A 24,333-nucleotide genomic window follows, 5' to 3' on the forward strand; every position below is an offset into this window, starting at 1 on the left:
TTGCAGCCCCTACCCCGGCACCTGCTGTGCTGGGTGCTGGTCCTGGGCGCTGAGAATGCACATCCCCACCCAGGGTTCTCCCTGCCTGGAACACTCCAGCACCAAAGCTTGGCTTTGGGGATGAGCATGGAAACATCTGCCCTGGCAGCTCTAGAGCTGCTCCTGGCTGGGGGCAAGTGCAGCACCCACAGCTCCCGGGCAGGGCTGCCAGGGAAGGGCTGGGGCAGACAGTGGGGTTTGTTTCCCTCCCTGTTTGTTGCCTGTGAATTCTCCAGCAGCCTCTGGGTCAGGCTTCCCTTGGCGCACTCGGGAGCGGTGCCAAGAAGGAGATTTCTAATTGTGTTTGGAGTGGGAGGAAGGAGACCTGTGAGCGGCAAGTGATAGATTTCACATCAGCGAGAGCAAGGGCAGGGCTGGCAAAGGAGAGCCCTGCCGTGCCCACCTGGCTCTGTCAGGAATAGTGGTGGCTGATTCCACCCCACAGGACTAGGGGTACCCCTGCACCTCCCCTGGCCACAGGGTGGGCAGAGCCCTCCTCGCCACCCTGACATTCAAGCACTCGAGTCCTATTCATTTCCATTCTGCTCTCATTCTCCCATTTTTCTCTTTTATTTACATTGCCATCTGCTCGCTCTCATTTCATCTCTCGCCTGGGGAAAGCTGCCAAAACTTGACTACAGAAAGGTAAGGGCCAGGCCCCGGCTGCCGTCGGTGGGAGCCGGCTGTGTAGATGTTACAAGTAGTGCTGTAGAGGAGGAGATGGGCGAGTGCCAGGGCTGCACACACGAGCCCCAGCAGTGCTGGGACGTGCATTGCCCTTGCACCTGGGCTGGGTGTCCTGGGTACCTGTCTTGGTCCTCTGGGGAAGGTGCCCTCAGGATATATCCAACTCCTCCAGCTCCTGGAGCCTCAGCTGCTGCCAGCAGCCGCTAAAACCTGGACTATTTCAGCCATGTGAGACATGTTTTTCTTTCTCTCCGATAACCTCAAACAACCCCTCTCTCTCCCTTTAGATCTCTTTGCTTCTCTCCATTTATTTTAGTCTCCAGCACTTTTCTATCTGCTGATGTCCCTCACGAGTCCCGTTATTGGTTCCTGGGGAGCAGGAAGAGGGGAGCAGGCTCTTGGAGGCACCGGCAGCAGGTTCAATTCAACCTGTTGTGCTCCACCACCAATTTCCTGCTCTGCAACCATCAGCTGCTGTACTTTGCACGAGGCTGGGATAGTCACTCCATGTGGGAATTTACCCTGGTGCTGTGCCTGGGGACATCTGAGATGTTTCTTGGTGTAGGTTCACAGCAGGATCTGTGAGATGCTGGCAGTTTCCAGGCAGCCACTGTGCCACTCTCTGGGCCCTGTGCTGGCAGGAGCACAGGATCAGGTAGGATAAGGTGGGATCAGGTAGGATCAGGCAGTGTGGCCACCTCACACTAATGGCTCTCAGTGCTGGCAGTAGCCCTGCCATACTCCGCCTGTCACACTTCAGGCACGGCTGAACTCAGACACCTTGCAGCTCAGCTGGGATCAATAGGAGAATAAATCAGGGCATTATGGGAGCTCACTCCTGGACTGTAGGAACAGCCGTGTGCCCAGCTGGCAGGAGGGCTCTCCCCACTCACCTGCTGCCCTGCACAGACCCTGTGTACTCCCCCGGGGTTGTGCTGATCTGTACTGTCATATGTGGGAAAGAGCTGGGATGCTCTGGGCATCAACCTTTCCTAGAAAATGGGGTGGAGAAGGTTCAGTGAATGTGCAGGCACCCAGGCTGCTCAGTCCTACAAAGCCCGACCTGCTCCATGGAGCGAGAGGATAACCTGCTATAGGGGGATCACAGAATCACAGGACCTATGGGGTCTGTAAGGGTGTGTGGCAGCACAGACACGATGGGCTTCATTGGTCTCCTGCTTCATTGGTCCTGTAGCTTCATTGGTCTCCTGCTTTCAGGAGGCAGATGCCCAGGATAAGCCTCAAGGGGGTGTATGGCAGTGGTGAAGGAGCTCCTGGCTCCAGGCAGGCCATCCCAGGCAGCTGCTGCCCGTGGGAGCATCCTTGGGCTGCTCTCCCTGCGCCACTGGCCAGAAAACATCCGGGAGTTTCCACTCTGCCCAGCATTTGGAAGCTCCCTCCCTCCCAACAGAAGTGAGTGCTGGAGGTCTCAGCAGTAATGCACTGAGCATTACTTATGGATTGAGTCATAAATATTTATCACTGCAGGGAAATTCCTGAAGTGTCTCCTCTGGGCTGCTGGGGGGGGAAGTGCAGTTTGCCCCGTTTCGGAATGGGATGCCTTGGCCTGGGAGGTATCCAGGCTGGTTTTTGAGCAGTGAGGATCCTGCTCAGTGGGCAGGCAGCTCGTTGTGGGGTGAATGATGGAATGAATCCATCTCCTGTGATTGCTGTGTGCCTCCAGCGTGGCGTTAATCGGCAGCCCGATTAGCCCAACTTGTAATTAAATCCTATTGATTAGCTAAATGTCACTGGCACGGAGAGCAGCTGGCAGAGGCTGGGATGCAGGGAGCTGGAGGTCTCCGTAGGATTGCAGCAGAGATTTTGGGGTTGGGCAGAGGAAGGGAAAAGATGAAACTCAGTCTCCTCTCCATCGCCTGTGCTGTGATGCACAGCACCATAAATCAGTCCCAGCAGCAGGATTGGCTGGAGCCAGGGAGGTGCCCTGGATGGATCCAGGGGGAGGCTCTGCTTCCATATATGAGCCTTGTTGTTCTTCTCTGCCTCTCAGCTCTCTTGGAGCACCTTTAGGCTGGCAATCCCTCCACACAAGTGCTGATCACCCTGTGGGTCGTCCCTGTGGGAGGGATGAGCTCCCACAGGAGCAGCTTTGCAGGGCAGAGCCCTGTTAAATTCGGTTGTGTGCTGCACACGTATCAAGTGACATGGGAGGGAGGTAGACGTGACATTAGGAGCTATTTTGCAGGCTCCTGTCACTCCATCTTCCATAGCACATCTATTAAAAAAGCCTTTAATAGCCTCCTCAGAAGGTAATTTAATTGAGCTGAATTGATGGGTGAATTACAGAGCTGCCTGTCTTTCTCCATCCATTTTCATGGGAATCTGCTTGCTTGTTTCTGATTTCATTTGCTGTGCAGCACTGGGCAGGTGGGCACCTCTGACTGGGGAGGCTGTGAGTGGACCGTGTAGGTGATCCCTTCTGGAGTCTGGGGACAATCCAGCCCATTCCTGCCCTGTCTGCCCATGGAGCCACAGCCAATACCACCACCTTCTTCCCAGTATCTGCTGGGGCAGGGACATCACCCACAGGCTGCAGTTAAAGCAGGGACATTTCACCTCCATTCACTGCTGGTATTTTTATCCTTTTGGCTGTGCTTTAGAAGCAAAATCCTCTTTCCTGAGCACCATTTGGCCTCCCTTGCCCTAGGGCAGCTTGCTTGTCTTTGAAGCAGAGCCCTTGTCTCTGAAGCAGAAGCCTTGCTCCAAATCAGAGACATTCCCAAGGTCAGGAACATCCTGCACCCTTGGCCAGGTTATGCAACTCAGGGTGGGGACAGGGCATCCCAAGAAGCTGCTGTGGGTTAGGCTGGGTGAGTTCTTCCATACATGTGAAATATGGAAGCAATTTCCCTCATCGATTTGCCCAAATCCAGGCCTTAATGATTAGATTTCCACTGCACACAGCCGTTCCACCAGCAGTCCATACAAATGCTTTCCTGCCAGGTGGATCCCTGGCAGCTGCATGGACTCATTATCCAGACAGTGAGTACTCTGCTTATCACAAACAGGGTGTGAAAACTCTTTAGCATCACCCAGCCTGATCTCCACACCCAGTCTGGAGCCAGAGTTGGATGGATACTTCTGCAGAGAAACCCTCCTCTGATCGAGGCACAGAATTGCCCTCAGCCAGCCCAGCAATAATTCCTGCAGGGATCCCACAGCCAGGCTGGAAACAATCCAAGGACTTCCACAACGGAGCCATTCTCATTTCTGCTTAGGGCTGGTGAAAATTAGGCTCCATTTTTCATGCTCCTGAGTTGCTTCTCTGCCCTGTGGAGTCTGTTTCCATGCAGTCTGTGCAGTTATGGCTTTGGGCTGGGTTTGTGCATCGCCCTTGGGTAATTTTCAGGTTGTTTAGAAGAGGCACAGAGGCACAGCTTGTGTCCTCCCTCTTCCCAAAGCAGGATCAGCTCCAGAGCATTGCTATAACAGACGTGATCCACGTCATCCTTTAAGAGCTGTGAGAGTGTTGTGTAAAATCCATCAGGAATGGCCGCAGCGAGTATTTCCTTGTGTCTGTGCTCTGGTGCCCAAAGATTTCCTTGCAAACACCACAGCATTCAGCTGGCACCAGCCTCCCACTGACCTGAAGCAGTTCTTCCTTCAGCTGTGCCTTAATAACACGGAGTAGGTAGGTGCTATCACACCCTCTGGGAGCGCTTAGAAGTAGCACCACAACAGCAGAGGTGTGTGTTTGCTCATAAGCAATTATTAAATGACAAACCCCTGTAATTTCAAACCTCGGAAGTCGCTGTGCTGATTTGCTTAACCCCCAAATTAATTGTGATGAGGATGGCAGAGTCAGGCTGCTGGGAGAGTGCAGCAGTGCCTGGTGGCCGATGCCAAGTGCAGGTGAGAAGCTTCCCACTTCCCACAACCCCTCCTCGGCTCCACAGATGGCGTTGGAATGCTGAGCATGTGTGGATTTGCTGCCCAGCCTGGATCCTGCAGCAGCCACGCTCCTCTCCATCCCCAGTCCTGAGGAAATGCAATTACTCCCTGGACCAGCCATATCCCAGGGAATCAGGCATTGGTGGATGGGCTCAGTGAAGCCACCCTTCCTGCCCAGCATCCTGCTGTTATCCTGACTCCTGCTTTTTGCTGTTCCCTCTCCAGGGCCTGAAGCCGATGGACCATAATGGGTTGGCTGATCCATACGTCAAGTTGCACTTGCTTCCCGGAGCCAGTAAGGTGAGACACCTTTTCACTTCTCCTTCTCTTTCTGGGGTTGTGCCTTTTCCTTGGAAATTAGACCCAGGAGGTTCCCCAGGGAAAAGCTCCTCAGCCAGGGGCTGCTGCAGCCAGGCCTCGAGCCTCCTGCCCATCTCTTGAGTAAAAAGTCCTTAGAGAGAGCAGGAGGTAAGAACTGGAGCTAAATCCATCCTCATGGAGTAGAAAATACCTTTCTGGGAAACCACTGCCTGGCAGTCAGGTACCATCCCTGACTCCTCATCTTGGGAGCAGGGGATGCAAATGCTGCTCTCCAGGAGCCCCTGGGAAGCACTGAGTGAAACAATCTGAAGCTATAAACAAACCAGACCCTTTTAATTTTTCTTTTTTTTTGCCCTGTTTCTTTTACATTGTAAACCCCTCAGATTATAATAAAACAGAGTATAAATCATAAGGGAAATATTTCCATCTCCTTAGGTTCAGCGCTTACTGGAGAGAAGAGTAATTAAAGATATTGATGTGTAGTGAGAGCTTGGTGTAACTGATGGGGATGTGGAATTTAAATGCTAAACGTGTGTGTTATGAATATTAATTGCACTCCTATTCTACACAAAAGGAAAGACCTTTTTTGGGGAGGTATATTTACTTGTTACGGTTCAGTTGAATTAATTCATAATGTTCAGGGCGGTAGAGGGAGTTTTTAACCACATTTCAAGTTCCGCTGGAATTAGGAGAGCCGGGAGCGCTTTCATCAGCGATATTATCTGTCATTTCCATGTTTTGCAAATGCATTGATTAGCATTTCTACTGGAGGTGGTGGAGAGGCAGGAGGGGAGTGCTGAGCTGAGGGTAGTGCAGGAGCTGCAGACTCCACAAGCCCGGAGAGGCCGTGGGGGGACCCTCTCCTTGCCCCCACATTCCAAACAGCACCGTCCGGATCTGCCCTGGGAGAGGTGAGCAGGTCTGGGGGGATCACGGGTGTGTCCTGGGCTGGATGTTCCTGTACAGGTGTTCCAGCAGCAGGACTGTCCCTGAGTTCTCGGGTGTTTCTGTCCCAGTCTTGGGCTCTCAGCCACCTGTGGCAGAGCTGTGGGAAGCAGGGCTGGAATTCATTCCCCATGCAGAGCTGGAATTCATTCCCTGTTCAACCCTCCACATGAGCCGATTACTGACTACTGAGTCATTCCAGATGGGAGAAAAAGGCATTCCCAGAGCTCTGCTCCTCTGATCTAATTCATGTCCCTTGCCCAGGGCAGTGTTAGCTGCTGGGTGATGCCCATCATGTCACCCCTGTGGCTAAAGCCACTTTCCCTCCTGACCCCCAGAGCCCCAGCCCCAGGATGTGTCACCCACAGGTCTGAGCAGGCAGTGGGTGCCATCACTGCTTTCCCTGCTGTCCTTGTCACCCTTCAGCAGACTTTAGACTCCCTGTTTGATACATATCCTGCTGCTTGGGCTGGAGCCTGGCATGGTGGCCACGATATCACCGAGAAATGAGGTAAAATAGATGTGAGATGGAACCTGGTACAATAAAGTGCCTCGATTGAAGCAACTTTACAAAGTCAGGAAAGATTTAGGGCAAACAAGGTATTAAATCAAAGGTGACAGGAGGCCATAAATGAGAGCACCTGCCTGCAGTCCCCTTCAGTTTGCATCACTCTGTCGTTGGGCACGTGGGGATGGACTCAGCAAGGCTGGTGCCCATGCACAGCCAGGCTGGCAGCTTCTCCTCCTGCAAACCAGCTCCTACCTGAGTGATGGAAAAGCCATTGGCATTGCAGGGCTTTAGATGGTGCTCCTAATTGAGACCCTGCCCCTGCATCCCACTCAGCTCATGGAGCATCCTACCTTGCTCCAGGGGTATCCTCCTCCTAATGTGGCACTGGGTGTTTTGCAGCTCCACAGCTCTGGACAGAGCATGGGTTGATTTCAGAGTCAGAAATGGCTTTGGAAATGCAAGTGAGAGCACAGTACAAACTCCAGAGGCATTCTCTGTCTCTGAGGGACCAAACCCAGAGCAAGCAGCTGCTTTGCACAACACACTGGGAGTGAGCCATCCCTCAATGGTGCTGCTGCACTGGCAGCTCCAGCTGGTGGTCACCTCTAGTTAGTTGATCTGGAAGAGGTTGTGTGCTTGGGATGCTTTTGGTGTGGGAAGGACATGACAACAAAGTGACCCCCCTCGTGCTGCAAGAACGAGTTTCCTTCTTCACCCCGTGCTTTGCATCCCGCTCACATTCAGCTCAGGGGTGGTGAACCCCAGGTGGGGAATGTAGTGGCTTCCCATAAAGACCCACGAGATGAGGTGTTGATGTCCTGAGAGTTCCTTATGCCCAGCAGCAGTTGAGGCAGGGATTGAGCTGTCTGACACCTAATTAGAGGAAAAATTGCTGCTCTACCAGGCTGTGCCGGGCTGGGGGCTGGTGAGGAAGCCCCATCTGCAGCCTCAGACCTTTGCTCCTGCTCTCCCCCTGTACCAACAGAAACAGGGATCTCAGGGAGTAAGGAGATTAATGTCCCCTGAGCTGGGGAGTGGGTGTGTGCCAGGATGCCCCACCAATGCCAGGAACACAAGCCCTGCTGTCCCTGTCCTCCCACTCTGCAGAGCTGCGGCGCTGGAAGGAGTTGCTGGTGCTGACAAAACGCGTATCAAGGAAGTTATTTTGAGTCAGGCAGGATTGGGAGCTGTGCTGGGAGTGGGAATGCAAACAAACAGCCAGAACAGCAAATTGGTATTTTTTAATGAACCTGAAAAGGCTTTTTTTCTTTCCCCTCTCTCTCGCTATCTTCTACCGCATAAATGAAATCCGTGTCCCCGCTCTGTGCTCTGCCAAGGTTCCCATTTTGCTGGCTGTTTCCAGGATGCAGGATGTGGGGTTGGATTGCTTGGCAAATCTGTGAGTTGCTGTGTCTCTGCCCCTCTGGTTATTGCTGCAGTCGGGGTGGACTTGGGCCACCCCATGGAGGACTGGCCAGGTTACAGTGCTCGGGCAGAAGGGCAACAGCACCCATTGCCCCTTCATCTCCAAACTGGGCTTCCTTTTCTCCCCACTCCCCGCCCAAATGACCTCCTGGGTCTGATTCCCACTGACCACAACCTCCTTTGCTCTTCCAGGCGAATAAGCTGAGAACCAAAACGCTGCGGAACACTTTGAACCCCACCTGGAACGAGACACTCACCTACTACGGCATCACTGACGAGGACATGATCCGCAAGACCCTGCGGTAGGGCCCGGGGGGTGAGGGGGTGCTGAGCCCAGTGCTGGGGGGACACAGCCCTGTCCCACAGGAGAGTCCTGGTGCTGCTCACAGCAGAGCAGGGCAGAGTTCTCACCCACCAAAGCCAAAGCCTGCACGTGTGCCCTGCACACATCCATCACCCCTGCGGTGACCGACCGTGATTTACAGGCAGCCTGGGCTGGAATAACCAGTGAGGGGCATGTTCCTGCTTTGTCATTAACTTCATAACTCACTGGCTGGCTCCTGCCTGCAGAGGAGGTGGTGGTGTTTGGGTTTAACCTCTTTGTGCCCAGCTCTCGCGGGCACATGTTAAGGCTTTGTGGTCTTGCCTTGCTGAGAAAATCTCCCCAGGGAAGTTCTAGGGCCCTTTCGAGGCTGAGCTTTTTGGAAGAAAGCTGGAGGCATCTGTGAATTATTGTCAAACTAAACAAAGAGTGTTTGTGTTTATTCTATGATTTATATTCTGTTGGTTTGGTTCAGTCTCTGTGCATTCAGCATCTCCCAGGGGCTGGGAGAGGTTGTGTGGGGCTGGAGGTGGGCAGGGGCGGAGTGGTGGGACGGGGTGAGGTTGGAAGTGATGCTCTGCAGGGAGCAGATGCCTGTGAATGCAAAGATTTTTATGTCTTGGCCTCAGTCCCACCTGGGTGAGGGTAGGGAGTGACCCAGATCCTGAGGACAGATCCTGCTCGGGGGGGGTGCTGGGCATCCTTAGCTGCTCCATCACTGCACTGATTTGGGACTGCGCTGCAGGATTTGCTGTAAGATCTGCTGTCAAACAAAGGAGGATTTTGCCTCCTGCTCCAAGGACTCAGGGCTTTGCCAGCTCCGTGGCTGGAATCCCACCCTCCTCATTTGCAGGTGCCCTGGGAGTTTGTGATTTTCCCCATGACAGGAGCACAAAGCTGCCTTATAAAAGGTCCTGCTCAGAGGTGAACCAGAGCAGAGCCCACCTGTTGTCTGCAATGTGCATAGAGATGGGAAATTCAGCCCCGTGGATTATTATTTCACTTGGAAAACATTAGTCATGCTGGAAGTGCTGCAGGCTGATGGGGCTGGAAAGCCTCTGGTTTGTTATTATTATTGGTGGGTATTTTTTCACTCCAGGCTTTGAAGTTTTCAGCCTCCTCAAGCGTGGAAATCAGTTTGTAGGGAGACGCTCGGCTGAGTTGTTTGCTGGAAGGCAACAGGGAGCAGGAGGACTTGACCCCCACCTTTTCAGGGCCCTGGGAGCTGCTTCTCCCTGGGAAAGGGCTGTGATCCTGGAGGCAGCAGGGAGGTGTGAGGTGTCCAGTGGCTGGGAGGATGTGCAGAAACATGTGCAGAGCTGGATTTGCCTTCCTCCCCATAGAAATCCAGTGTTAGCACATCCCATTCCTGCCTGCCAGCCTGAGTGCTGTGGAGCTTCACAGGGAGATTCCTGACAAGGTTGGTTAATGGCAAATTAACCCAAGGCAGCTCCAAAGGCTCCTTTCCAGGGAGCTGAGGGAAATCTATGGCCCAAAGAATTCTTCTGCTAAAACAAAACTTCTGAGCACCATGGCCTCATCTCTTATCTTGTGTGGGGAACCCAGAGCCTAAAACTCAAGAGCTCTTCGTTTTCCTTAAGAGCAATTCCCAAGCCCCCTTTTCTCTTTTCTCCATCTTTGCAGTTGAAGATACTGTCAGAGGAGATTTTATTTATCCTGAGTCAGGTTTAGATAAGATGAGACTTCTTGCACACCAGACACAAGGTAAAAAAACACCCAATCTTTTATTTTAATATCTTGCTTGGATTTGCTTCTCTTCAAACACTGCATGGTTATTTGAGTAGAAGGATGCTGAGAACTTGAACCTCCTCATTTAGATATCAGCTGAATTACAGAATCTCAGAATGGTTTCCACTGGAAGGGACTTTAAAGCTTATCTCATTCCACCCCCTGCCATGGGCAGGGACACCTTCCACTATCCCAGGTTGCTCCAAGCCCCTTCCAACCTGGCTTTGGACACTTCCAGGGATGGGGCAGCCACAGCTTGTCTGGGCAACCTGTGCCAGGGCCTCACCACCCTTTCAGGAGAGAATTTCTCCCTAAAATCCAACCTAAACTGACAATCTTTGAGTATTTCGTTGTGGTTTGAGCTGTTTGCCTTCTCCATGACACCAGTGGCAATGGCCCCTCACTCTCCCAGTGCCACTTCCCACAGGAAGCATCTCCCATTGTCCTATCTTTGGTGCTTTGCTTCGCCCATCCATCATATCGTCAAAGTATCTCCTTCTCCATCAGGAAAAGCCAACTTCAAAGCGGAGAAGATGCTGGTTTTCCCTGTGCTAATCAGTCCAGGCTCCTGCCAGGCAGCTGGTGGTACTTGAAAGAGCATGAGTGATGCTCCCCTCGGTCTGGGCGGTGACCGTTCCCCGGGAGCCTCCCTGGTGCTGAGATCCAGGGAGGGGCAGGGAACTCAATTGCAAAGTCTCTTTAATGTGAAAATAACGGCAGAGATCAAAGCTGCCGCCAGCCTTCGCCTCCCCGCTGCCTGGAGAGCTGGAAAAGCACCCAGAAATCTTTCCTGCCCACCTGGGCTCCTGGAAGGGACGTGTCCAGCATGGATTGGTGGAGTGGTGCTGGAGTGGGGCACTCTGCCAGAGCCTGCAGCTCTTTTCAAGGGGACAAGTGGCATTTGTTGGAGCAGCCGGAGTAGGGACATCCTGGAGAGCTGGGTGATGGATCCCCTCTTTCCTGAGCCCCCCAGCTGTACCCATTGTCCAAACTGGTCAAGTGGCTTTGCAGTGACAGACCCCAGGAGCCACCAGGGTTCCCCTCCCCAAGCAGGGCCACCCCCTGGGCGAAGGAGAGGTGAAGGCAGCCCAGCTGATTGCGCTGGCAAGCGGGATTTTGTTAATGAATCAACCCCCTCAAATAACACCAGATACTTTGGATTTCATGAAGCACAGCAGGTGGGAGGATCTCGAAAGGTCTCATCCATTCATTGAATTAAATATCCCTGAGTCTAGCCCAAGGCTTAACAGGGATGAAACCACCCACCAGCCTGGGAGAAAGCAAGTTCACAGCCGTGTGGAAGGCGCTGGACTCCGAGTGCACAGATGGATGGGCTGGGGGGCAGGTTCCCTGGCAGCACTAAGAGGGAAAATCTCACCCCACAGTCCCCACTCCCATCTGGGCTCCAAGCATGACCGTGTGGCAGCAGTTTGGAAGCTCTGTCCAGTGGTGGGAAGCCAAGGTGCGTGTCGGGGGAGGCAGAGAAATGCTGCAGGGGAAATTGGAATAGGCAGAATACAATTACCTACATTTAAATAATACATGTAATATGCAATAAATAAATTGCATTCATAATAAATATCAGAGCTGGCCAGATATTGGATACAATTATTCATATCCAGATGTATTGGCGAAGTGATGCATTATTCATATGACACTCAGCTAGCCCACAAATGCCAGGAATTCTTTGTTTAATCATGTGTTTGACAAACATCATGACTCATTAAATATATTATTCAGAAAATAGTATTTGATCAGGACTAATAGGCGTAGTGAAGACACTAGGAGGTTTGGGGTCCTGAATTGCTTTACTCTGGAAGTGCTGAATGGGGTTTGCTCAGAACTGCAGGTGCCCTTTTAATTGTATCTCACTTCTCTGTGGTTTCTGTGCTCACATTTTGAGGCTTTTTGTGATGGAGCCCAGAACTGAATCCTCCTTCTGTTTTTCGGACAGCTGGACAGTTCCCAGATGCAGACTTTTGCTGTTTTCCCTCCTTGCCTGGTGTTGCCTGTCCTTAAACCAAGCCAGCATCACCTGCACGTTCGCTCCTCATTGAGAGCCAAGTTGCTATAGGGACCAAAAGGGATCTTGGGCATGGAGGATACATCCTTAGGCTCTGCTGCCTATTGTGTGTGTGTATGTTGTGGAAAAGGGTCTTTGCTGACCCCCATTTCCCCTTTCCACACTGGGAAGGAGGCCGGAGGAATATGTGTGAGAGCAGAAGCCGTGAGTCAGCGGAGCAGGGCTGCTGGAGCTGCACGGTGAGTCAGGGCTGTAACCCAGGAGCCCGGGCTGAGTAGGAGGCAGAATAAGTTTAATGAGCAGTGGTTGTTCATTTGCTGCTTAGTTTTCTTCCAAAGTGGTTTTCACAGCCCTTAACTTAAAGATCAGGACCCCACAGTGAAGATATCAGACCAAACGCTGAGCTGGAGGGATTGGGATTCACAGGGAGAGACGAGGGATGGGTGGTGCTCGAGTTACAAGCTCAGGATGGCAGGTGAACAAGGCTGCTGGAGGCGTCTCGTGCTGTTTGTCAGGGAGCTGATTTTCTAACCCAAGGCATAAAAATTCCATCACATCGATTTCTCGTAATAAAATTCAAGCTGGTGTAATTGCATTATGCCATTTTCCAAAGGGAGGGCTGGGGCTGGAGCTGCCTGCTCATCTGACTCACTGCTCCTACCTTCACTGATGGGCCAGGGCACTGCCAGCCTGCCCAAGCTAAAAATACCATCCCAGTGGGGATAAACCACAGCCAGGCAGAGGGTTTGGGGTTGGGGACTGAGCCTGAGGCACTGGGAGGGCTGGCATGAACCCCTCTGGGCATCACACACAGATGGGCACAAAAGGTACGGACCCACCTGAGAGGTGGCTGGAGATACCAGAGGGAAAACAGGGCTGGGAGAAAGCTGGTGGTGTCTCTGGCTCCGTCGTGCTGCTCAGGGCAGGAGCACTTCCCAGGTCTTGCAGATGTGCCAAAAACTACTTCCCAAGGGACACGGTTCTGCATAAACACAGGGGCTTCCCGTGTCCCTGTGGGCAGTGAAACGAGGCTTGGTGGGGCTCTGGGGCCTCTCCCAGTGTGACACTGGAGATGCCCTCCCTGCCATGACCATGGAAGTTTTCCATGTGTTTCCTTCCTGGTTTTCTGCCCATCCTGGATGTGTCTGGGGCTTCACAGCAAGCAGGATCTTGTTGTGCTTCTGGAGTGTACCTAGACATTGTCAGGACAAGATCTTGTTACTCACAGTTTTAGGAGGGCAAACCATCCCAAATCCTGTCTCCCTGAGTGCCTGGGAGCCAGCACCACTCTGTTACTGCTGGGTGTACAAACATTCCCAAAGCTGTCAGCTCCCTGTGAGGCCATGTCCCCTCCTGTCCCCCCCTGTTCCCTCCTGTCCCCTTCTCTCCAGCCCAGCCTTCACATCCCTGCCCTCTCCTTCCCTCCCCAGCTTTTCCCAGATGGACACACGCCTGGCAAGTGTTGTCTCTGGATCTGCTGCTGCTCCTTTTTCAGTTTTGTTCTTTAAAAGAAAAGGAAAAGGAGGAAAGGAAATAGGGAGTATTGTACCTGCATTTGAGATCCTCTTTGAGGGTTTTACTGTTGCAGTGGGGTGTTTTTTTCGTGGGTATCTATAGTAACGCTGCATCCAGCTACATTTTTCCAGAGAGCAGCATTCCCTGTCTTCCCGCTTCCATTGTTTTTTTTCCAAACCCCTTTCCTCTGTTGCTCCCTGATCTTTGTGCCATGCCACTGAGCCATCCCATGGCTTCCTTGCTTCCTTTTTATTCACTTGTGAGCATGAGGGTGGTCAAACTATCTGTAGATAAGCCACTAAACTATCCACAGATAAACCACCCATGGACAAACCATCCATGCATAAACTATCCACAGATAAACCATCTATAGACAACCCATCCACGGGTAAGCCATCCAGATGCTGAGCAGACCAGAGGTGTGGGGTGCAATTAGTTACTCTCAGGTGGGATCACAGCACACTATTTATCTTTAATTACTTTTTCTCCCTTCCTGTGCCATCCCTGGAGGCACAGGTGCCACCCGTGGGAAATGGACAACAACAGGAGTGGGTGAAACAGAAGAAAGGCAGGTAGCAAAAGGATGGGAAGACACTGTAGGAATATTTTTTAAAGAAAGAGAAAGCAGAGAATGTAAGGGAAGGGAAATGTCTTTCCTTTATGGGCAGGGAGCCCAGCCGCTCCCTGTGTGGCTCCAATGAGGATGCGGGATGCTGGATGCTCCCTCTGGAGCATGGGGGTGGGATGGCATTCCCTGTCACCGTGTCCAGACAGCACTGCTGGGGAACAGCTGGTCTCTCAAGGCAGCCACCACCCTCCTGGCCCCTCTCTGGGATTTCGGAAGCAGTGAGCAGAGGTTCCCTGCAAGCACTAACTTTGCTCTTCGTGTCTCTCCTCACGCCCAGAGCGGGCTGGGAAGCAGCAGAGACATGACTCATTAGCTGCCAGCTCAGGGAAAGGCATTTATAGCTTTCTCACAGAAAACAGCCTTGGCTCAGCTCCACTGTCACTGCCCTCAGCTGCCATCACAGGGATGCATCCCGGGACCCCAGCAGGGCTGGGTGAGCTGCTCCTGGCTCAGGTGTGATGCCTTCCACCCACTGGGGCTGTAAATCCTTCATGTGCTCGTCTGCATGGTGGGAGAGGAGGTGGCAGATCCACCCTGTGCCCCAAACTGGCAGCCAGGGTCACCCTGAGAGCTGCCACGCTCTGAGAAGTGCCTGAGCCCCTGGGGTGGAAGGGAAGGAGCTCTGTGGGAGCAACATCTCTCCCGGCTGCACAGTCTGAGGGTGGTTTGAGGACGAGTCTCCATGGCCAGGCAAAATGCAGCTGGGCTGGTGGCAGCTCAGTAGTTTTACTTTAGTCACCGATGACTGGTGTTTTAGTGGAAGAGCCAATAGGATGTTTGAGGTTGCTTTTCCAACAGTGCTTGGGCTGGAACCTGCGTTAGACACCGACTCACACCAGGAGCTGCCCTGGGCAGGATGTGGCAGCACTTGAATGCCCTCCAGCTGTCTGAGGAGGAGGTGCCCAGTCAACGGGCTGGGGAACAGTGACCTGAGTTGTCCCCTCTCTGAGGGGACCTGCAGTACAGTGGGGTGGCCCCTTCCCTCGTACCATCACCTCCCCTTTCCCCAGCGTCCCCGCTCACCCCGTGCCCATTGCAGGATCTCGGTCTGTGACGAGGACAAGTTCCGCCACAACGAGTTCATTGGGGAGACGCGGATCCCGCTGAAGAAACTGAAGCCCAACCAGACCAAAAACTTCAACATCTGCCTGGAGAAGCAGCTGCCGGTGAGTGGGAGGTCCAAAGCCACGTCCCCACCGTGGGACCGTGTGTGTAGCAGCTTGCACGTGGGACTGTGGGAGCACCCCTCGCGCTGGGAGGGTGGATGTCTGGCCGCGGAACAGCTCCCAGACTGGGTACATTCCCTCCTACAGATAGATAAAACAGAGGACAAGTCGCTGGAGGAGCGTGGCCGGATCCTCATCTCCCTCAAGTACAGCTCTCAGAAGCAGGCGCTCCTGGTGGGCATCATCCGCTGTGCCCACCTGGCTGCCATGGACGCCAACGGCTACTCCGACCCCTACGTCAAAACGTGAGTCCTGCCCTGCGCCAGGTGAGGCACAGCCAGGAGCTGTGCTGTCCCCTCCCGCCTCTCCCTGTAGTGGAAATTAATAGATCTCATTAGGAGATGCAAATGAGGGCGCCACGGGCAGCAGCTTGTGTTTGCCCGGAGCGTTCTTGTTCCCTGGTTGTCGTTTTGCAGAGCTCCCAGGTAAGGTGGGTGCAGGAGCTGCCTGGTTGTGCGTGGTTGTGCCCGCCCTGTGCCAGGGCACGCTGCCATCCCTGCTGTGATGCTCATTGCCGGGCTCAGCTCTGCCCTGGGAGACGGTCTGCGGAAGGGATGTGGCCCTGGGGACAGAGTTGGTGGCCCAAAGCAGACAGGTACAGTCGGGTTTTGCTGACGGGTTAGGGCACAGGCATCCCTCCCCTCCACCCCCAGGGGATGGGCAGGTAATCACCCCCTTCCCCAGGTCCCAAGGGAGAGGAGATTCCCAGCCCAGCTCTCTAGAGCCCAGCTCCCAGCCACCACCCTACACTTGGGAAAAGCTCTAATTACAACGTGTGCGTAATTAGGTCAGACAGCACTTTAATGGCAACCCACGGCTCCGGTGGCTCCAGGGCCCTGTTAACAGAGCTGAGGGCGCGTTTACAGGTCCCGCTGACACTTCCCGATGTGAATGACTGGGAGCACCTTCCTTTTGAAAAACACCAGCGATATTAAGTACAGTCATTCAAATGATTGTAATGGGCTGCTGACTCAGCACTCAAGCATGTGATTCAGGGAAGTTGGTGTCACCCAGGGGCTTTCCAGAGATGCTGAGGGAGGTGGTGGTTTGCTGATGCAGAGCCAGGCTAGTGTGAGGCCCTGGATTGCTCCAGCTCCTGTTTTTTTGGGGGGAATGGTATTTTTCACATTCACTCTCTGCAAAGAAAGGGAGGCCATGGAATGGAAGGACCAGCAGCCCTCCCTGTGCCCATCCCACATCCCTGTTCCCACAGCACTCACACAAACTTGGGTACTTTCAGGGACAGTATTTAAGGCAGAATTACTGGGATAAACCACGCCTGGGAGCCCAGTAATGGAATTTATCAGCAGGACACTTTGGCCTTCCTATTTAATTGTTCTTTAGGGGTGGAGGTGTTTGTATAAAAATCCCCTCTTGCTTTTTTAAATGCCCACGAGCAACACAGTTCCTATTGTTGTAACCAGCTGGTTTTGGGTGCCATCCACAGGAGACTGTATCTGCAGGGCTGGAATCAGAGCAGATAGAGAAGTGATGCTTCTCAGTACAAGCCCTAATTTTTTAATTATGAGCAAGATCTGGAAAGTGTAACAAGGAAGCAGAACTGGTATTTAAAGGCACAGCACCAGCACAAAACGACAATGGATTGACTCTGCTCTAGCCCAGATTTCAGGTGCTCTCTCTGATGACACTTTAATCTTGTTTGCTCTCCAGCCCTGCTGCTGTGCTGCAGAATATCCACAGGGAACAGTGGTGCCTAAAGCTGCAGTTGCCACATTCACTCCTGCTCCCTTTTCCACACTGCATGTGCTTCCTGTCTCCTGGAGAGACTCTGGATGAGGAGACTGGTAGCAGAGTCCCAAGTCTGGACTGGGACTGGGCTGGGAGTGATTGCTTTTGGGAGCTGGGAGCGTGTGTGCAGTGCCAGTGTCCCCTAGGGACTGGAGATGGGATAATCAGCACTCTCTGCAGCCAGCAACTTACTTGTGCTAAGGTCAGGAAATGCTGCCTCCTCCCAGGCATTCCCAACATTTTAGCAGGGGAAGACAGGGGAAGGAGAGCCACAGGTTCATGGGACTCAGTTGCCCACCTCATCTTGCCTCCACTGGGATCTGGTCCCATCCTGCCCTCCTCAGCACCCACGTGTGATGGGGCTGCTTTGGTCTCGTTGCAGATACTTGAAACCAGATGAGGACAAGAAATCAAAGCACAAGACGGCGGTGAAGAAGAAAACACTGAACCCTGAGTTCAATGAGGTGGGTTTGGGGTGGCTGTGGTTCTCAACGAGGGGCTTTTCTCAGTGTTCAGACTTAAAAGATAAAAACAACACCTTAGTCACTATGTGGGGGATCAGGGTTGGGTTCCCTGTGGGTGGCAAAGGGCAGCAGCCCGAGGAGGAGGATGGGCAGCCCCAGCTCCTGTTTCATCCTGAGCTGTCTCTGCTCCCCCACAGGAGTTTTGCTATGAGATAAAGCACGGCGACCTGGCAAAAAAGACCTTGGAAGTCACCGTGTGGGACTATGATATCGGCAAGTCAAACGATTTCATAGGTGAGTGGGGCACTCCAGAAGGTCTCTTTTTTAATTTATCTTCACTGTCTGTGCCTCTTACTTTTTCATCTGCTGCTCTTCTGCACTTCTCCATCCCCATATTCATTCTTGCTGGGTTTTGGTTCTGCTTTTATCCTTCTCCTGCACCTGAACCTCTTCTCCCACACAGACATCCCCCCTGTAAAGAGCATCCAAGCAGGGAGAGGATGCATCTCCCTCTCCCCTTCTGTTTTCAGATCTTTTCCTCTGAACAAAAAATCAGGTTTAACAGGGAGGTTTCATTTATCTCTATTGGGTATCTGGGCTTGTTGTGATTTTGCTCCTGGTCTCTGTGATTTATCACGAACAAGTGCCCGGTATCTCTGACAGCTGCTGCGACTGCAATGAGCCCTTGGCACAGGAACAAGCTGCCTGGGACAGGCCCCAGCTCCCAGCCATGAGGGGGGAGGGAAAGATGGGCTACAATTGCCTGTATGTCACATCAGGTCGTGGCATTGGATGCTGTGAGGATGGTGCGTGCCCTGGCTCCATCCTGCATCCTCCAGCATCCCCTTGGCATCCCTCGGCATCCCTCGCAGGGCTGATGTTCCCGCCTCACCTCTCCCTGTCTCTGTCTCTCTCCCAAGGTGGAGTGGTGTTAGGAATTAATGCCAAAGGTGAGCGGCTGAAGCACTGGTTCGACTGCCTGAAGAACAAGGACAAGAAGATCGAGCGCTGGCACACGCTAACGAACGAGCTGCCGGGCGCCGTCCTCAGCGACTGAGCTCCACGGGGCCGCTCCCGGGCGGCCACAGCTCCGCCACAGCCTTTGGACTTCTCTCCTTTACGGCTTCGGATACGGGGGGATCACAGCACTGGGGCAGCCGGGAGAGCGGGACACCCCTCAGCGCGGCCTGGCTGCGGGGAAACCCCTGCCAAGGGGAGAAGGCGGCGGCGCTTTGCTCCGCCCAGCCCGTCCCAAAACTGCCTCCCTGCACCCTGACACACTCACCGCCCCGCCCACGGGCATGCACGTGCACACACACATATGTGCACACACACACACGTGTGCACACACACACACATGTGGACACCTCACGCCTGCATGCTCTGCAGTCTGGCTCCTCTCCCAATCCTGGCTGTACTGAGTTACCTTCTCGCTGCCTTGCAATTCAAGTGGCAACAATGAATGCGTCCGTCTTGCGTCCGTGTGTCCAGCATCGGCAAAAGGCGTCACTTAAAACCTGGAACTGTTTCCTCAAGGCAAAACTGTGCCATATCCCTGGTGGTTTGTCAAGTCTCTGTGGTTTGGGCCTAAACAGTCTTTTACGCATTTAAATCTCCTCTGTTGGAATGATTGTGTCCCTGGTAACCTGGAAAGAGTGTTTGCTTCTCTTCCAGGAGTGTTGTGCTCGTCCTCTCTGATAACTCATGTGAAGTCAGCACAGCCGTGCAGACCACGGTTTTCCTCTTGGGATTGGGCAGCTTCACGTTTGGGAGGCAAAATAAAAGGCTCAGTGAAGCCCCTGGCTGTCCCTGCAGCCACCACTCTCCTGATGAAACCACACCTTCCTGCCCAGAGCCACGCAGCAGCACAGCTATTTTTCCAGCAAAGCCAGTTTTCAGGCTAAATTTTTTCTATCATTTCTCCCTTATTCATCCTTTTCCAATTCATGCCATTAAATAAAACCCAGCGAAGATGCCGAGCCTCGGGGCTGAGCTGGAATGTTGTTTGTGGAGATGCTTGGCTCTGGCACAGCTATCAAGGTTGGCCCGTTTTCTGCCTCAAACAGCATCCAAACCAAACTTCTGTGTATGGCACAGTAATAATATAATAATATTATGATAATAATAATAATAATAATCCCAGATCTCATTCTCTGTGATCTACCTTGGCCTGTCTCTGCATCTTCATCCCACTGGACATCCAGAAGGATGAGCTAAAACTTTCTATGAAATGCTGCACGTTTCCCAAAATTTTTGAAGCCTTTAAACCATCATTTGTTAGGAAGAGCTGCTCTTTCCCCACAGATCTCAATTACCTTCAGCTTCCAAGCCCTGTGCATGCACATGAGCGTGTTGCTGACTTCTTTTTTTTCTTGGAAAACAATGGGATCTCTGGAAATCTACGTTTACTTTTCAAAGTGATGATCATGTTACACCTTGTTTGATATGGGGAGGGGATAAAATAAACCAAGGTTCATAGGGGTTTTTTTAATAACTTAATATTTGTAATGCATTCTACAGATATGCATGGATTTTATTTGAATGCTGGCAGCGTGTCAAGTCGGATGTTCCCAGTAATCCTTTCTGGTCCAACACCTTAAAACCTGGTTTGGGTCTGAGCTTCCAGGAAAGCTCCAGGAGCACCAGGTTGGCTGTGCCTCCCTTATTCTTGCAAAATTCCTTTCACACCATCATTTGTTCTGGCATATCTTGCTATGAAACTGGTTTATGCCTAAGGTGGAGTAGGACATGTGTGTGTGGGTTCCTTCACTTTGTATCCCAGTCTTTTCTAAGCGGGCACCCCGTCCGTCCGTCCGTCCCAGCTGCATGCAGAGTTGGTGGTTGTCATGCCAGGCCTCGTGAAATGTTTGATACCAATGTTTTGCTACCATGTGAAGGCTGCAGAAACCGTCCTTACCTGCATCCTGAAAGACTTTTGTATTTCAGTATTACCTATCCGTGTACTTTTTGTCAGATTTGTTAATATTTATAACGAGAACCGAAAATAAAAAGGTTAAAAAAAAAAAAAAAAAAGCTGATGCTGGTGGTGCAGCTTTTGAATTTGGGGTCTGCCAAAGATTTGGGGAATGGGAGATGATTTTAAACTAGAGCTTTGGGGGCTACTTGGCCCAATGTAGTATATATACACTACGTGTATGAATGTATATAAAAATAAATAAATAAATACAGAGAGAGAAAATATATGCATGGCCCAATGTAGTATATACAGTACATGTATATTTTTATATATTTGTGTATATATATGAATATAGTAGCCTGCAGCCCAGCAATTCCCCCAGAGCATAGGGAATGACATCCCAGGTGCCAGGGCTGGGCAGGGGTCACTCTTACAGGAAAAGACAGCTGGAAAGCACAAGGAAAAAAATATTTACTCAATTAAATGATGCTCTGTTCAGTCATCAGATTTTTGTTTAAGTCAGTCTTTATCCCCTCGGGAATAAAGAGCTGATTATAAACAGGGGGGCAGGGGCACAAACCCTGCAGATTAAAATAAAGCTTAATGCATTTGAATGCAAAGCTGCTCTGGGGCACGTCAGACCCTCCTGCTCTATAAAGAGGCTTTGCTTTTGGGGAGGATCACCTGCACCAGGTGGAGCTCCAGAAGACCCATGTACTCCCCCGACAGCTCGCAGGAGCCCCCGAATAACGGGACCCCGGGGCCCTTTGATGGCCCCCAGTGGCCCCACCAGGCCCCACGGGCCGTGTACCTGTCGGTGGCCGTGCTGATGGGCCTCGTCGTGGTCTCTGCCTCGGTGGTGAACGGCTTGGTCATCGTGGTTTCCATCAGGTACAAGAAGCTCCGGTCCCCCCTGAACTACATCCTGGTGAACTTGGCCGTGGCCGACCTGCTGGTGACGCTCTGCGGCAGCTCTGTCAGCCTCTCCAACAACATCAGCGGCTTCTTCGTGTTTGGCAAACGCCTGTGCGAGCTGGAGGGCTTCATGGTCTCCCTCACAGGTAAGGGCACGGGCCTGGAGACCTGCCTTGGTCTCTGGCTGGTGCTTTTGTCTTTAGCAAACATTTGGGAATGTTTCACCGGCTTTCTCATCTCCTAAAGTCAGCGTTTTCATGTGGTAAAACTCGTGTCCTTCAGCTCTTCTTCAGCACAGGGAAGGGTCAGGTAGATGGTTGGCTGTGCCAGGTCACCCTATACTCTGCCTTGGTCCTCACAGAGAGGGAAATGTCACTTGGGCACATGAGGAATCTTTGCTTGGTGTGCTTTTTGTGGGTGCTGGTGGCCGTGTCAGCACACCTGTGGGTGAGGGTGCACCAGGGACTGCACAAAACCCTTTGTCAAGGGCACTCCTGTGGAGAAACTGTGATTGCAACCACAAGGCATCACAGACACCCATTGCCAACTTCATCTTTAAGGGCCAAATACCCTCACAGCTCTCCCTGCTGTAAGAAAAACATCCGAATTCTTGTTAAAACCGTATTTACTTGGACAGCTTTAGATCATCATCTACCACATCCTGTCGTGGGCAGCAGAGCCTGTCCCTAAGACACAACCCCTCCTTCTCCCCCAGGCATCGTGGGGCTGTGGTCCCTGGCCATCCTGGCCCTCGAGAGGTACGTTGTGGTCTGCAGACCCCTGGGAGACTTTCGGTTCAAGCACCGACACGCCGTCAGCGGCTGTGCCTTCACCTGGAGCTGGTCACTGCTCTGGACAACCCCACCACTCATGGGCTGGAGCAGCTACGTGCCTGAAGGTAGGAGAGGGGTGCATCAGACTCCACTGGGTCATCTTGCATATGCTTTTGAAGCACAGAGTAGCTGGAGAGTGTCTGTGCCGGAATTTAAAGTGTTGGTATCTCCTGCTGCTCAATAATCCTCCCTGGGAGGTTGTTCTTTGGAAGTTGCCCGCTGCAGGACCTGCTCAGGCTGCTGGAGCGCTCAGAGCGGCATCCAGCATGCAGCCAGCCCAAACCTGCTTCTGTAGGGGCTGAGCTCCAGGAAAAGTGAGAGGTGCTTGGGTGGCATTGCTAAGTGGGGTCAGCACTGGCTGTTTTGGAGCCTGTTACTGAGCCCCTATCCAAACCTGCCGTTGGTTTAGCCTTGTTTCCAAACTTTGTTCCAGGTCTGAGAACCTCCTGTGGGCCCAACTGGTACACGGGTGGCAGCAACAACAACAGCTACATCCTAGCCTTGTTTGTCACCTGCTTTGTGATGCCCCTCAGCCTGATCCTCTTCTCCTACGCCAACCTGTTGATGACCCTGCGAGCGGTAAGCACGGCGGGCACAGGTGAGCTCACGGCTTTCTGCTCACAAAGCAGGTTTTTGTGACGCTCAGTGGAGCTGACACCTCCTGGCACTGACATCGGGGCACCCAAGGGATGGAAATGCTGCTGCAAGTTGCTAACAGGCATCTCTCTCCCTTCCAAACCCCCCGCAGGCTGCGGCGCAGCAGCAGGAGTCGGACACGACGCAGCAGGCGGAGCGGGAGGTGACCCGGATGGTGGTGGCAATGGTGATGGCCTTTCTCATCTGCTGGCTGCCCTACAGCACCTTTGCACTGGTGGTGGCCACCCACAAAGACATCACCATCCAGCCAGCTCTGGCATCTCTGCCCTCCTACTTCTCCAAGACCGCCACAGTTTACAATCCAATAATTTACGTCTTCATGAACAAACAGGTGAGAAAGAGAGAGGAGTCAGCCGGCAAACCACAGCTTCCCTGGGGCTTCTGGAGAACAACTTAATGGGCTCATAAAACATGGAGGAACTTTGTATCCTATCTGGGAGCATAGTCACAGGCTCGATCCCGGATAAGCAGCAAGGTTTTGGGGAATAAATGGAAAGGGAGGGAGCAGCCTGCGAGCCCAAACAAGAGCTCATTTTCCGCTTCCATGATTTTATGGGGTCAGGCAACTTAATGTTAGATCACAAATGGCTCATTGAAGACACAGAACAAACAGAATGAAACTTTTATTGTCAATAAACTGCAAAAAGCGGGGCTGGGAATAGAGATCTCACCCAAAATATAACCAGCGTCCCACCCCTCAGAGGTGACACCAGAATTCTGCCATCACATGTAACCCACCCCTCCCCTGCCCAGTTTCAGAGCTGCCTGCTGCAAATGGTGTGCTGTGGCTACCACCCCCGGGGCACTGGGAAAACCTCTCCGGCTGCCCCCCATCCCCGCCCAGGCGTCGCTGCAGAGGGGCTGCAGAATAAGGTGACGCCGTCTCACCCCGTCTGAGCGCTGCCAGATCCTGCCTGCACCAGCACCAGCGCCAGCTCCAGGCTCTGCCTGGCCCACACAGCCTGGTACAGCACGGGCACAGAGCGGGCTCAGTGCTGGACGTGAGGGGGGGCTCTCAGAGGTTGAAGTCCCCAGCAGTCCACAGGGTTCTCCAAAGAAAGCCATGAGTGTCTTCTTGCGGGAGAGGAGCCACCCATCATGGGATAAACCACAGACTTTTATTTCACTCTCCTAAGGACACCCCCTCCCTTCCAGCCCCTCACCTCGGGCAATTGTGAGCCTTTCAAGAAAAAAAAAATAAATAAAAAAAAAAGAGCAGTATTTTTTCTTCAATGTAAAACATCCCAAGTTGCTGTTTGGCCCAGACGGTCTGGCTGTGATGCCAAACCCCAAGGGGTCTGAGGACAGAGCTGCACATTCCCCATCCTCAGACAGAACAAGTGCTGTTTGTGCTGCCCGAGCTTGCTGTGAAGTTCAAGGTCATGCTGGAAATCTGGCATAAATCCAGCAGGCACGTTTAAGTGCAGACTGTGTTAATAAACATTAATGAACACTAACCAGTTCAGAGGCATCTGTTTTACCAGCTGATAGAGGG

The 24,333-nt window shown here is 52.6% G+C and overlaps 2 protein-coding genes across 3 annotated transcripts in view; both read left to right on the forward strand.

The window, feature by feature from the left end:
- Positions 1–20,638, forward strand: part of DOC2B (double C2 domain beta) — a 32,723-nt gene extending 12,085 nt beyond the window's left edge. Inside the window, exons 3-9 of the mRNA XM_027660295.1 lie at positions 4,864–4,938; positions 8,033–8,142; positions 15,117–15,243; positions 15,391–15,548; positions 17,435–17,516; positions 17,714–17,810; positions 18,437–20,638. Coding sequence (XP_027516096.1) covers positions 4,864–4,938; positions 8,033–8,142; positions 15,117–15,243; positions 15,391–15,548; positions 17,435–17,516; positions 17,714–17,810; positions 18,437–18,573 — 786 coding nt within the window. The 3' untranslated portion in view covers positions 18,574–20,638. The remainder of the gene's footprint in view (positions 1–4,863; positions 4,939–8,032; positions 8,143–15,116; positions 15,244–15,390; positions 15,549–17,434; positions 17,517–17,713; positions 17,811–18,436) is intronic.
- Positions 20,639–21,054: 416 nt separating this feature from the next.
- Positions 21,055–24,022, forward strand: LOC113955118 (pinopsin). 2 transcript variants are annotated; one of them, XM_027660297.1, is made up of 5 exons: positions 21,055–21,494; positions 22,064–22,246; positions 22,615–22,779; positions 22,930–23,169; positions 23,592–24,022. In XM_027660297.1, the coding sequence occupies exons 1-5, from the start codon at positions 21,146–21,148 to the stop codon at positions 23,708–23,710; spliced, it is 1,056 nt and encodes a 351-aa protein (XP_027516098.1). In that variant the 5' UTR covers positions 21,055–21,145; the 3' UTR covers positions 23,711–24,022. The 2 variants fall into 2 exon arrangements, with proteins under 2 accessions (XP_027516098.1, XP_027516097.1); XM_027660296.1 differs by having other exon boundaries at positions 22,615–22,760.
- Positions 24,023–24,333: the final 311 nt, after the last annotated feature.

The sequence above is a fragment of the Corapipo altera genome, unplaced genomic scaffold, assembly GCF_003945725.1.
Source record: "Corapipo altera isolate COAL_440 unplaced genomic scaffold, ASM394572v1 271, whole genome shotgun sequence".
NCBI lineage: Eukaryota > Metazoa > Chordata > Aves > Passeriformes > Pipridae > Corapipo > Corapipo altera.

Bases quoted from the DNA above. Each gene is read 5' to 3' on its own strand.
- LOC113955118 (XM_027660296.1), top strand. From the start codon at position 21,146: ATGTACTCCCCCGACAGCTCGCAGGAGCCCCCGAATAACGGGACCCCG. The intron at 22,247-22,614 runs GTAGGAGAGGGG...ACTTTGTTCCAG, and splicing joins GAGCAGCTACGTGCCTGAAG to GTCTGAGAACCTCCTGTGGG. The intron at 23,170-23,591 runs GTGAGAAAGAGA...TCCCCTGCCCAG, and splicing joins ACGTCTTCATGAACAAACAG to TTTCAGAGCTGCCTGCTGCA.